The sequence below is a fragment of the Falco punctatus genome, assembly GCF_963210335.1.
Source record: "Falco punctatus genome assembly, chromosome: 4".
Taxonomy (NCBI): domain Eukaryota; kingdom Metazoa; phylum Chordata; class Aves; order Falconiformes; family Falconidae; genus Falco; species Falco punctatus.
In genome coordinates, this window is record NC_137583.1 from 61,578,875 (window position 1) to 61,593,360 (window position 14,486).

The window sequence follows — 14,486 nt, forward strand, 5'->3', positions numbered from 1 at the left end:
ATCACATTAACAATTGGTACAGCTATTAGCATTTTAGAAATAGACACAGAATGTGAAAAAAAGGTCCAGCAGAAATACTGGGGGCATGTCAGACACATTGCTACAAGAAATCTACCATAAGTGAAATGAGCCAGGCAGGGAAACTAGACAACACACAAGGTAGGTTGTCACAAAAACTAAACTCCCTCAAAATGCAAAATCCCATGCAGGACTTGCAACAGAAGTGCAATGGTCTTATAGCAACAGGAAAATTAATACTTTGAATTTCAAGGCACAAGCTCCTATCTGCTGAGCTAGAAACATCCCAGGCAGTTACCATTCTGGATCTGTACTGGCAATTCACATATCGAAGCTGGATTTCAGCTCACAAACTGAGACATCTAAATTTGGATATTTAAGTCCCTAGAATGTTTTCCAGAAGGCAGAGATTGCAATAGATCCTGTGTTTTATGTGCCAGCCCCACGTGGATGTCTGAAGCAACTTAGGTCGTTCACTTATACTTAAGCAATTAAAGCTTTCCCAGGACCTGTACTGATTAGGCTCCTGCGTAGATGGATAAATTGGTTTCAGACACCTAATGTAACTGAATCCTATCCTGGGGTCTTTCCAGAATGGGTTGTGGTTCCCCTTTTATTTTGAACTAGTTTCCTCAAAGATGTAAAGCGACTTGTGTATTCAGTTTGCGTAGGAAGGTTTTGGTAGGGGGGAACTACAGGGGTGGCTTCTGTGAGAAGCTGCTAGAAGTGTCCCCCATGTCTGACAGCCAATGCCAGCTGGCTCCAAGAGAGACCTGCTGCTGGCTGGGCCTCTGGGGTAACGTATTTAAGAAAAGGGGAAAACTGCTGTGCAACAGCAGCTGGAGAGAGGAGCGAGAGCCTGTGAGACAACTCTGCAGCCATGCAGGCCAGTGCAGGAGGAGCTCGGCTCCAGGCACTGGAGCAGAGATTCCCGGCAGCCAGCAGCCTGTGGTAAAGCCCATGGTGAGGCAGGCTGTGCCCCTGCAGCCCAAAGAGGTTCACAGTGGAACAGATATCCACCTTAAGACACCACCCTGGAGGAGGGGGATGCACCTCAAGGTGGCTGTGACCCCACAGAAAGCCTGGACTAGAGCAGGCTCCTGGCAGGACCTGTGGAGACAGAGGAGCCCTGAGTGGAGCAGGTTTGCTGGCAGGACCTTTGGCCCCACAGAGGACCCACGCCAGACCAGTCTGTTCCTGTAGGGCTGCACCCCGTGGAAAGGATACACGCTGGAGCAGTGTGTGAAGAACTGCAGCCCGTGGGAAAGACTCATGTTGGAAAAGTTTGTGAAGGACTGTCTTCCATGGGTGGAACCCCACACTGGAGCAGTGGAAGAGTGTGAGGAGGGAGGAACTGAAGAGAACATGTAATAAACTGACCATAACCCCCGTTCCCCATCCCCTGCACTGCTCAGGGGAGAAGGAGATAGAGAACCCCTGAGTGAAGTTGAGCCTGGGCAGAAGGGAGGAGTGGCAAGAAGGTGTTTTATTAACTCCACCCCAGCTGAAACCAGAACAGTAGTTAAATGTAAAAAATGGATAAGACTGGACATAATAAATGAGAGCCTATACTTACAAACAGTGGTCTAGATCTTTCACTGTTATCAGAAAGGAATGGATGGACTAACAGAATGCAAATTCAACTCCCAGCCAGGAGCTGTTACTTTCAGTCAATTCTTCTAGCCACAAAGCTAAGGATTCAAGATTAAGGATTTAAACCACTAATGATCACATGCCAGAGCAAAGAGTGTAGTAAGGCACTCTCTGTATCTGCCTAGAAAGAGACAGGCATACAAAACTGAAAATGTGACAAAATGTCACGAGACCAGAAGTCACCGGGAGGAAGGAAGAACAAAAGCTTAGGCAGAAAAGTAAATGTGCAAAGTGTGACCAAATCTGCATATACTTGTGGGGCAAAGGGGATATGTTTTGATATGCCAGGAGAAAGATTCAGTACCAAGTCCTATTATTACTGCTTCCCCCCCCAAAAAAAAAAAAAGGGAAAAAAACCAACCAAAGAAACAAAAAGCCAAAGGAGCACAAACTTTCTTTAGAAAAATCAGTGGGGTAATTACTTTGTGATGTATTAAAAATCTCACAAGACATGGAAGAAAAAGATAACTACAAGAAGTTTTTTCTGAAGCCTAGCAGCAGTTTCCTTTAACATATATAGTTCCCAAATATTTACTGTGCCTATAGGATTATGAAATATTAAAGCAATGCAGTAAATTCAAATAAAACAGAAGAAAATAATTAATACAGAATGAAATACAGCCAAGGCATTTCAAGTGCTGTACCAATGAACGCACACAGGTATACACAAAAGTTCCCTTCCCAACTCTCACATTGCCTTAGTACATCCCAATTTTAGTCAAAACTAAAACATCTTAAGATACAATGCGTAAGTAACAAAAAAAAACCCCAAAACTTAGTGTCAAGTATCCAAAGCCTGGTCTATGAAACATTTCACCTAATTTGTTTGCTACCACCATTTTTAAAATGCTGTATCTCCATGCCACCGTAAGCATACAGCAATCTCAGAGCTCATTTTATGATAAAAGTTCATATATTACAAGAAAAATAATATATATAGTTAAACAGGCAAGAAGTTAGAACTTCAGAGCCAATGTCAGGTTGTCTTGTCAACTACTCAGTAAAAAAAAGCTTGGATACTACTATCTTGGTGCAGAGGCACAAACTAGAAGCTACAATACAGCAATTCTTCACTGAGAAATGTAGCTAGTCAAAATAATTCCTATTTTGCTGTAAAGTTGCATTCTTCTTATGCTACTTTTAAAATTGACTATGGAAATGCAATCTTCTAAATGGAATCACTTAGAAGGGAAATTATTTTGCTACAGATTTCTGTCTCCAGTAAAAGAAAAACTGCTATAAAAGAATAGAATTATACCAGGGAATGGTTTTAAGTATTGAGGTACATGCAATGGAGCAAAGCACTTGGTTCTTATTACCTCAGGATACAAGAACTTGAATGATTATTTTGACATATAGTTTTACACTTTAGTCTGGAATAGGAATAAAGGGTTTTCCAGATGAAACAGAATATCAGCCATTTATAGCATGAGTCAGAGCTGATTTGTCTCATATTGCTACCTACCATACTGTGAAAAAAAGGCTTAATGTAAAACCATTAAACATAAACAAAGACCACTCAAATGAAATCACAGTAAAAGTTTGCTTACCTCTTCTTTTTTAATGTGTTTTACACTCATAAAACACTGAAGCAATAAGTCCTTGACTTCATTACTCTCCTCTGAATCATAATCAAAACAAAGTAACGTCTGATGTAAATTCCATAGACGAACTATATCCGCACCCTGACAGGAAGGAAAAAAAAAAAAAAAAAAAAAGCCCACACTACAGTGAAGTAGGTATAGCTTTTAATGCAAATCATTATTTAAGAGATTTTAAATAATGAATTTGGAATGCACTATCAGACACAAGATTTTCAGATTTTAAAATTCTGAACATTAATTTACTTTCACCACAGCATTGGGAAAAATTACAAAAATATGAGTAACTGCAGAAATACTAATTTCCAACATCTGAAGACATGCTCAAGTATATTCATGCAAAATAGATGAAAACTGTATTACCTGAAACATTAAACAATGAAAGCAGTTAACAGGGAAAAATAAAAGGAAGCAATAAATAAAGGAGAAATTTATTGGGTTAGTGCAAAAGTAGTGTGCAAGAAGCTAACTTACACATTTAAGAAAAGAATTTCAGTCCATTAATAGAGACTTAAGTTATTTGTAGACAGAGTAACATAAAATTAAGCTTCCCACATAAAAAGTCTCTACGAGTACCTGAACATAGTGCTTAAAACCCAAATTAATCAAAAGAGTTGCTATTGAAGCATTGGTCACTGAACTTTTCAAATGGGTGAAGGAAAACAGAGGCAAAAACACCCCAACTGACTCCTGAAATTGACTCCAAAAATCTTTAGTTTATTCTAGAGAAGGCAACATTGTAACATGTTGCTTATGCAAACAATAACACCAAAAAAAAAGACTTTGTAAACACATATGCTAGGTTTCATTAACTGAGAAGCATTAGGACATTGAAAACAAGCTAACTCAAAAGGTATTTTTGAGGGATAATCTTGGAATATTCAGTAATAATCTAAAATTTCATATAGCTTCAGCATACCGTAGCTGCTTTATTCAGGCTTTTTCTTAGAAGAATGATAAATAGTGTCTTCCCTAGCTGCTCCTTCCCTTCCAGTCCTTTCTCCCACCACATTTCAAACACACGTTGGATAGCACCCTGTAGGGTTTTTTCAGATTCAGGTAATGCAGGAAGAATACCTATAACAGTAATAAAATAATTATTTACTGCAATGAACCAAGTTATTCCTATAGAACACCACTCTGCTCGTACACTATCTACACTTCACAATGTTTACACATCTTAATAGGTTATTCTCACTATAGAGTTAACAAAGCTACCTAAATACCTAAGGGTCTAGCCAAGTTTTTGGATCAGTAATAACAGAATCTTAAGTTTTGCCTTAAAAATAATACAATCCACAGTATAAGGAAGGTTATCTATCATTGGGTGAACAGCTGGGAGAAAAATTTATCCAGCTTCTAGATTAAGTGATTTTTAAATAAATGCTCCCTTAATTTTGTGTCATAAAGAAAAGCTCACACCAGTACCAACTTCTCTCCTGTAGATTCTGTTCCACAGGCCAGTCAGGTCAACAAAAAGCCTAGTATACTCATCTGCTAAAAAGAAGCAGTATAATTCTACATTCTATAAGAGGTAAATACACACCATTTAATATAAAAACACATTCTAGAAGAGCTTCGTAGTTTACGGTTTCATCCACTGCAGGTATGGAAGCAGTAACTACAGCTGTCACTCCCTGGATCACAGCTACAGTTTGTTTCTGAAAGAAAGCAACATTTAGGAAACAATTCTGCAGTTTATTTTATGTTCAGAAGATAATTATGACAAGAAATAAACCTTAGCAACAGACACCAAAGCTGAATCGCTATTACGCTTCCATTCTGAAGAAAGGGTATACAGGCACCCAAAACCCATGAAATAAGAGCCAAAAGCATATATTTTTAAAGTACATCTGTTTCAAAAGGTTTGGAATGGGTTTTCAGCTCCAGCTAACTCTGTGACGGTACAAGTGTATCCATTCCTCCATTAAAAACTTCATCTGCAACAAAACCACTCAAACACACATCCATTTCAGAGCTAAAAAGACCCTAACGAGCAGGGTTTGTGCAACTCAAAAACACATAGATTGGTCACTTTAGAGCCAGTTATGTGATACTATAGGCCTCTGTATGTATGACTGATTTTCTACAAACCTCTAGGTGTCCCCAATGAATTCCCCATTGCATTTCTTTCTTTCTTCCAAAATGAAATAACCTTTTCCCCCAACAGTCTCAAGACTATGTGGACTACAGTGCAGAAGGCAGTATGTAAGGGTCTGAGTCAGAGAAATTCTGTGTTAAGCTAAATTTGTGGGAGGGGCGATCAAATCTAGACTTCATGATCTTCATTCAATAAAATGATATAATAAAACAGGTAGTGAATTTCTTATAGTATATGCCAGATAACTAAGGAACATCTGAGATATCAAGATTTATTTACTGAAATAAGACATATGAAAAGCCCACTCAACTAGTGAAAAAACTAAATCTGATCTTTCATAATTAAAATTTCAGCAGAGGTAATATTTTATAGTATAGACCAATAATGAGTTCACCTTAACCCAAGCATGACAGTTACAAGGTCAGTTAAGACTGGTGCAGGGAGGTGAAGTTTAGAACTGATGTTGTTTGATAACCCTTGCATGTTTTCAGATGCTATGAAAACATTCCACTTCCCAGAAAATATGAAATACTCATCACATTTTTATTTTACAAAATGTTTACCATTTCTGGAACTAACTCAACTTCCATGTCATCAGCACTTTCATTATCTTCACCCTTCTGCCATCTTTCCACTGGGTTCTCCATCAAGCTGTCTGTCAACAGCTGCATCAGTCTCTCCCATAGCACTACTTTTTGCTTTCTTGATAATTCTTGAAGTAGTTCATTCAGGTCAAAACGATCAAATTTATTTTTCTGTGAATGGTCAGAAGATATCGCACAGTTCCACATCAGTGAGGTAGCTTATATTTCATCATCATACTTCCCAAGATTAAAGCTTTTTTTTGCATTAAGAATCGACTTCCATTCCTCTGTGGCAATAGAGATAAAATACTTTCTGGAAATCGTGTTTCTTTCAAAAATAGCATGAAAAAATCCTGCTGCTTAACTTTTCATTGTGAAACAAGAGTGCTTCTCTTAAGACTAAAGTCTGTAGCCCTTGCCAGCAATACCACTGAACATAAATCACATCCCCATAACATCAACTTCTGTCTCTCACGTGTTCCAAATACTTCATTCCCAACAGAGACAATTCCATACCCTTAGCTAAGAAGTTCAGAACTGCACAGAATTAAAGTCCCTGATCATATCTTTGCTATCTTAAATATAGATTGATGACGGCTGTTAAAAGAAAATCTTTACACAAGGACTAGAAATGCAAGTCAGTACAGCCCTAGGGGTAGCACTACAGATTTTGGCGTACAATCTGCACAGAACAGTGCTCTGTATATGGCACTATTGTACTCCGGACTTAGGTGTGATGAGGGGGTTACATTAAGCCCACGTTTCCCTCTTACGCTTTCTGAATGGGAAGCCACTGTTAGTCTCTGTAACAGACTTCACTAAAAGACAGATCTGAACCATTTCCTCAGAAGAACCTTACCAGAAAAATTTACCTCAGAGACACAAAGAGCCTGTTAGCATCAAAGAAGGGTTGGCAACCTGCTAGGAAAGGGAATGTGCAGAGAAAAGAACAGAAGGAAAAACAGACACAGCCAAGAGGAAGTACAGATAATTTTTGAGATTTAATTTGCAATACTGAAGTGAAGACTTACTTGATCAAAACCACTTTGGAGGAGAGAGGGACAATGTCCATGATCTTGAAATAAAAATATTTTTAGTTTGCAGATACACTCAAAAACAGGAACCAAAAAGAAAAAGAAAGTTGAAGGGAAAAATAAAAATAGAAAAATAATGAAAGAAGCAGCACTAAGTATTAGAAGGCTCACAGAAGGGCATGAGAAGAAAGATCCTGTTACATATTTATAACAGAACTTCTATCCTATTCTACAGCTAGAAGCAAATATAATAAACCGAAGGCCACACAGGGAGTTCTGCAGACCTCTACTTCAAACAAACCCCAAAGACAGGATATTAAGATTGTATGGTTTTGAACAAAAAGAATGAATTCATAATAAGACTAGAGCTTTCTGATCTTCCTTTGGCATGATATGGTATAGAATTATTCCAAAACCTATGAGAGATAAGGATGTCACTGAATGACAGTCATATCTGCGATTTCTGTTTTCCTATGAAATAATGTATTTTCTTGAATTGGAATGGATTTAGTGGAAAAATTTAACACCACCTGATAAAGACCTCAAAGAGCAACACCACAATACAGTAACATTTTTAAAAGATTACAAAGAAAGGTGAAAAGTCCAAGGCAAATCTTGAAGGAAAACTAGCAAAACCCCTAGATATAAATGAAGCAAAACATTGAGAGAAGAGAAAAGGAAAATTAATGGGGTGTGGAGAGGTGGAAATGAGAGACATTCAAAGAAGTAGCAAAGCTAAGAACAGAACTTTAAAAAAAGTTAAAATGGGAAATTCTGTGGCTAGAGCACAAAATAGGTAGAAAAAGTAGGGCATAAATAGAATATGAGAACTAAGGAAAGCAGTGAGGCTGTAACCACACTTTCCTCTTCTTTCTACATTTATATATCTACTTCTAAAGGACAGGAATACAATACCACAGTCTCCTCCAGAAAACAATCAAGAATTATTCAAAGAAGATCTTAAAATGAGGATCTTCATCCTAAGATAAGACCTATCAGGGAGGGTTTAAAAGGAAATGAATAAAATAACTCAGGTCTCTCAGACAATCAAAAAGTAATTTGGATATTCAAGATCCCTTCCTATGAAGGCATGAAGACAGTTTTAATCAGTATACTCATTATAGCTGGTAACATACAGTTTCCAGAGGTATTGGCAACAGCTGAAAACTGTTTTAAGACAAGTCATGTGAACTGGTGATGAAAACCCCATTTTTAATCCAAATAGACCAAGATATGGTAAAACAGATTACTTAGATGAAGATGGCAGAAACAACATGACCAAATTAATTGAAAAGAAAATGCTGCAAGTACTGTATGTTATCCTAAACAGAATAGCTTTTTGTTAAAGTGCTTATACTTGGGTGAAAATGGGACAGAGACTTCAAGCAAAGGCAATTTGGTAATAAAGTTGTCATCTATAATTACATACAGGAGTGCAAATGAAAAATCTAGCAAATTTATTGGGATAAAGAGATTCAGTGACGTTTATGAGACAAACATTTCTAAGCTTACTACACAGAACATGATCCCTGTCACAGAAATTATAGGTTTAATACTTCTGTTACTTTAGAAAATTAAGTCATGCCTCTGTAGACATAAGAAGTCAACTGATCCACTTCTTTTATCCTGATACAGGTAATATTAGGATAATACTGATTAGAAAGCTTAAGAAACTAACCTGACAATACCATTTATTGAGGCTATCAGAGGATGTTGAGGAGAAACTGCGTATATCTTAATACCACATAGACTGAAACTTAGTAGAAAACACAACAATCTAAATTATTATATCTGATTACCGTGCAATATCATATATACAACATGAGAATGAACTTTGCATTAGTAGATTTTGATGGATTTGTTTTGTTCCTCCTGCTTCTCTCCACACTAAATTTAGAGAGAGCATGCTATCCCATCCCTAAAACGTTCAGTGATAAAAGAACTATCAACTACAGTTACACATGGACTAAAGAATAAGTGGACAGCCTAAACGATTAAAAGAATTAACAAATACTAGTGAAACATCCTTCTGCTATGTTTGTGTATTCAATTACACAGCGATAACTCTTTCATAAGTTGAAATATTAAAAAAACAACAATACTTTGACATTACATTAATACTTTTTTTTCCCAGTATTACCATGGTATTACCATTTGTTTTTAAAAGACATGAACTGTATATACAACAACCAAATGTTAAAAAATTGGTTGGTTTATAAATAGCAACATTTCAGATTCTACAACTTTCTCGACTGTGTTCCCTTAACTTGTTTTCTACAGCAATTATTCTAGCACATCTGCAGGTACCAGAGAAATAGTTTCTGTCTCTACACCACAAAATTTCTGCTCTAATAACAGACTTACAATTTCATTAGTTACACATGTATCTTGTCTTACTTACAGAAGTCTGAGTATAACACAAGAAGCCTTCAATTGACTCTTTAGACACAACTTGTAAAAATGCTTCACGTTTCATGGTGGTCTTGTTTTTCCTTGCTTTGCGAATGAAATAAGACAAAACGTTAGAGAAAGTACTGTCTCTCAAAACAAGATCACGATTGGCCTCAATGAAGAGCATATGAGCTTAGATTCATCTACATCGTTACAAATAAATGATGTTTCCCCTCCAAAATACTTTACCGTTATTTGAATCAGCACTCAGATTTGTAACAGCACTAGGCTGCAGTACTGGGACACTTTGTTTTTAGTTCACTTTCCAAGTCTTAAAACAAGAATTTCTAATGGTTACTTCGATTTTTAAAACTAACAGTGTATCCAGCACACACCGCCTATTTAGCTAGCCATCACTCCCAGTGATAGCATTTACTTACACGAAAAGCAAAACACTCGGTCCTTTTCCCTCTTGCCAAGAATGGCTCTGACAGACGGGCAAGGCCGCTTTCCGGCACCGAGCGCTGACTACGTCCCCAAGCGCTCCTTCCAGCCAGGCCCTTCCCGCACCTGCCACCCAGGAGCCCGCCGCACCCGGCCTCCGCTGCGTGCGGGGCGGCAGCAGAGACAGGCCGGCTGGGGGGCCCGTCCCGGAGCAGCCGGGCGCTGGCTACTGCCCCGCCGCCGGGCAGGGCCCCACAGCCCGCCGGGTGCGCCCGAGGTGGCAGGAGGCTGAGGCCGGGCGGGCCGCTTACCTGGCGCTGCCTCAGGAGGGAACCCCCGCGGAGCTGCGGCCCCGCTTCTCAGCGGCCGGGGTTGCCCGCACCGGAGGACACCGAACGGGCGGCGGCGCGGGCGGGACGCGGCAGGGGATGCGGCAGGACTGTAGCCCGCCCAGGAGGGGCCGCGGGTGCGCCCAGGACCGCGCCGCTGCCCGCGCTGACGCTTTCAAATCCTCGCGCGGCGGCCGTTGGGCGCGGGCGGGCTCCGCCGAGCTCGCGTCTCGCGAGAGCTGGGCTGCGGCGCCACCGAGGGGAGGGCGGGGCGCGCGCGCCTTCGCGGCCGTTAGACCGGGGCCGGGGCCGCGTCCCAGGAACGGGCCGGGCCTTCCCGCCCTCGCCCGGGTGGGAGCTGCGGAGCCGCCTCCCGCCGGGGCCGGCGCTGGTCCTGTCCCGCGGGACACCGGCTCTGGCTGGGGGGACTGCAGGGCAGGCGGCCGAAGGACTGAGGAGCCGGGGCCCGGCTGCCTTGCGGTGGGCCCGGCTGCCTGGGGGGGCCGGCTGCTGTGGGGTGCAGACCCAGCTGCGGGCATGCCTGGGCATCCACAGCCCGGGCGTGGGCCGCGGTGCAGTGCGGTGCAGGCTGTGCTGCTCTGTTTGGGATTTGGGAGCCCTGAAGCGCTTCTCCACTGCTTCCCCTCAGCAGTGAAGGCTGGCTGGCCTGCACGTCATTCCGTGGAGGAGCATCCAGGTGCTGCTGACAGGGAGTAAACCTGCGTACCAGTTACTGTTACCTTTCTGTGGCTACTTCTGAAGTCTCGGTGACTTCAAATAGGGATAAGACAGCTTTAGTTAAATTCATGTATAGGCTTAAGAAACAGTGTGCCGCCTTCCATGGATCTCGGGGAAGGTGGACACACTCTTCTGCTGTGGTTTGACCCCGGCCAGCAGTCCAGCCCCACGCAACCACTGGCTCACTCCCCCCATCACAGGATGGGAGAAGAGGGTCAGAAGAGTAAAAGTGAGAAAACTTGTGGGTCAAGGTAAAAGACAGTTTAATAGGTGGGGCAAAAGCCACACATGCAAGCAAAGCAAAACCAGGCATTCATTCACCACTTCCCATGGGCAGGCAGGTGTTCATCCCAGGAAAGCTGGGCCCCATCATACATAACGGCTACTTGGGAAGACAAATGCCATAATGCTGAATGTCCCCCCCTTCCTTCTTCCCTCCGCTTATATACTCAGCATGACATCATACGGTATGGAATATCCCTTTGGATAGTTCAGGTCAGCTGTCCTAGTTGTGTCCTCTTCCAGTCTGTTGTGCCCCTCCAGTCTTCTCACTAGCAGGGCCTGAGAAACTGAAAAGTCCTTGACTTGGTATAAACACTACCTATCAACACCTAAAACCATCAGTGTGCTATCAACTTTGCCCTCACACCTAATACAAAACAGCCCTGCACCAGCTACTAAGAAGAAAATTAATTCTATCCCAGCTGAAACCAGGACATATTCTTACAAAGCATTTATGCTAGCTCACAGAGCCTGCATCATACATTGGATTACACCAGTGACTTTCTTTCTCCAAAAATGCTTTTGCTGCTAGCGTTTGACAGCTGCACATTTAACCTCAGCCATGGTGAATGCTACATGTTATGCGTTCTTCATTCAAAATGATGAGAGCTCAACAGGCTGCTCACCAGATTTTATAGGAGACCGTGTAATAGGAGACTATGTGAGCCTGATGATACTTACACTTTGATAACTAAGGACTTCTTAATATATCAGGAAATGCTGCTTTCTATTTCTTCTCAATCCTTAATTTGCAGTGTTCGGAAATAGCTGGACTCAGTTCCTTGAATGAAGCATAATCAGCTTTCAAATTCTGTACTATTCCCCATTCCATTTGTCTGAGCTCTTCAGCAAACCAAAACCAGTCAGTATGTCTTGTGAAGGGCTTTATTTATATCTTTTGATTTTGCATCTGCAGTAGCATATTTCTCAGTATTTCTCAGTGCTGTTGGCTGTTCAGAAGAGGTAGGTGCTTGACTGAAATAGTTTACTTTCGGTCTGTGATAGCAGTACAGCATTTGCTAGTTTACTATGCAAACAAACAGAAGACCAACAATAATTTCCATAAAGTTCTCATATCTGATTGGACTTTTGTGGATTGCAATTTTTAACAACACGATGTAATTCAGATTTTATTTAATATTATATGTAAAAATTCACTACTTTTTAAAGCAGTATTTATGTCTTCTGCTAATATTTTAATTTTTAACATAGACTCTAATCACCTGACCTCTCACAGTGGTGGTTTATATTCAAAATTAAAACTTGTCTCATTTTCTGCCAGATATATATTTGACTTACAGACTTTTCCTGGTTTATTGTTAAAGTTCTTGAGTAAACTGTTCTGTTTACCTCTTTTCTTATACAGTTTGAAGACTATAGGATGAAAAATAGTTTATTATATGCTTATCCTATATAAAGAATGCTATTCTGTATTGCTTTAATAATGTACATAACAGATGACTAATGTTACTGAAAACAAAAATAAAAACTTTCAATTCCTGCATCATCAACAGAGGCCACATGAAAGTTCTGAAATAACTGGATTTTAAAACATGTGCCACATAGAAAGTACCACAGGCACAGCAGGAGAATGGGTTCCATTACTTACAAGTTGTAATAGAGATAGTCGCATACCCAAGGCAGGGGCATTATAGCAGGAGTCAGAAGCCATAAACTCATCTTGCTGGGCAACATAACGAGGTACCGGTAGTTCAGTGTCACTCCTTGTCCCTACCTGAAGCCCCCCCCCCACACACACACACACACATACCTCACGTCGTATTTTCACCTAGAATAAGGCCTGTCTCCTCTGAAGCGTGAAACAGGTAATCCAGCAGTTACCAGCATCCACCTACCAGCAACCATGGAGGAAGGTCCCAGGAGAGATGCACCCCTGGACAATCGCTTGAAACAGCATCTGTCCTCCAGCCCTAACCCCCACACTGTGACAGCCGGCAGGCATCGACTTCCAGAAGCAGACTATCCAAAGAAGGGAGCATTTTGCTGCTTTACACTAAAGAAGGATGAAGAATTAGGGTTGTTTCCGATCCCATGGACCTTTTTAATTTCTAAAGTTAGATGATCAGCTAAGTGCAAGAAGCCTGTGAAACAGTTTGCCTGAAGTAAGTTGTGTGAGCAATCATCATGCTCGTAAAAGAGTAAAATCAAAGAAAAAAAATATGAAAACTGACTTTAATACATTGTGCTAACATCTTCCCTTTCTGCATATATCAAAAATCTTTGCCATTTTAGGTCCAAACTGATGGATTTATTTTTCATGTCCTGTGTGGACTATTTCATTAATATGTTGATTAGTCTTTTAATTAGATACTACATTAGTCACCTGGTTACTGTTTATTTAGTTGGGCACATACCCATTTAGCAAACATACTAAAACATATTTTAGCTCATGATTTATGTTGCATAGCAACCACAGAATGATTTTTTCATAGTATTGAAACTACGAGTTGACACAGATAACAACAGACTGAATAATGCCAAGTGATTCATTTTAAAGGACCACATCGAGAAACCAGAGAGGTAGAATAGTGTTTTGCAGGTTTTTTCAGGAATTGTGCATGAACTGCAAGCTAGTAATGAAGCTACAACTCTATTTTCAGTTTCTCCAATGTTCTCCCTTTCAAAAGTACCCAATTACATGCCTCTTTTTGACATATCTGTTCATCTGCTCAAAATAATCTATACCCTGTGATAATAATCTCATATTTATTATCATTTTCCTGTCAAGTCACGTTAAGGCAAAAATGAAAAATGGGCCTTCCACACATGGTTGCTGAGCAACAGCAAATAAAGATTTGCTTTTGTGCTACCGCTTCATAAACTAGTCTTTATTCTTGTTGGTGGCCTGTATAAGAAATCTCAATTGCAAACGTCTCCCACAAGAATATTGTAGTTTGGACAATGGCAAGTCCTCTGTTTTAACCTATATGATACAACATTATAAATACTGTAAAAAATAAACAAGTAATTCCCTGAACATCAGATGTTTTCTTGACACATTTTTTTCATATTTACAATGTTATTTTCTAGATAATAATTTCTGATGAGATCATTGTACGCATTATCTACCAACATGTTAGAATTGTTACTCCCATTTCTTTTCATTTGAATATGTAATAAAATTTGTTATAGTTAATACGGGATCCACGAAATCTGCTCATCCTCTGAGGCAGGCTGTTAATAATTTACATGCATTAATTTCCCTTGATTTTTTTTTTTTTTTTTTGATCCTCACATACTTTGATAAATAATCCGAACAGCATGGGAGAAAGATGAAGTTTCACACTATT

General features: G+C 40.2%; 1 protein-coding gene across 3 annotated transcripts in view; it reads right to left on the reverse strand.

Moving 5' to 3' along the window:
- Nucleotides 1–12,887, reverse strand: part of NCAPG2 (non-SMC condensin II complex subunit G2) — a 51,492-nt gene extending 38,605 nt beyond the window's left edge. The window contains exons 1-6 of one of the 3 annotated variants that reach the window (XR_013927884.1): nt 10,138–12,887; nt 9,393–9,487; nt 5,937–6,128; nt 4,819–4,933; nt 4,192–4,349; nt 3,222–3,356 (exon numbers count right to left, since the gene is read on the reverse strand). Coding sequence is in view for 2 of the 3 variants with exons in the window: in XM_080385836.1 (XP_080241962.1) it covers nt 3,222–3,356; nt 4,192–4,349; nt 4,819–4,933; nt 5,937–6,128; nt 9,393–9,467 (675 nt within the window). In the remaining variant the exon portion in view is untranslated. Of the gene's footprint in view, nt 1–3,221; nt 3,357–4,191; nt 4,350–4,818; nt 4,934–5,936; nt 6,129–9,392; nt 9,488–9,822 lie in introns of all 3 variants that reach the window. The other 2 variants (XM_080385836.1, XM_080385837.1) reach the window with 2 other exon arrangements.
- Nucleotides 12,888–14,486: the final 1,599 nt, after the last annotated feature.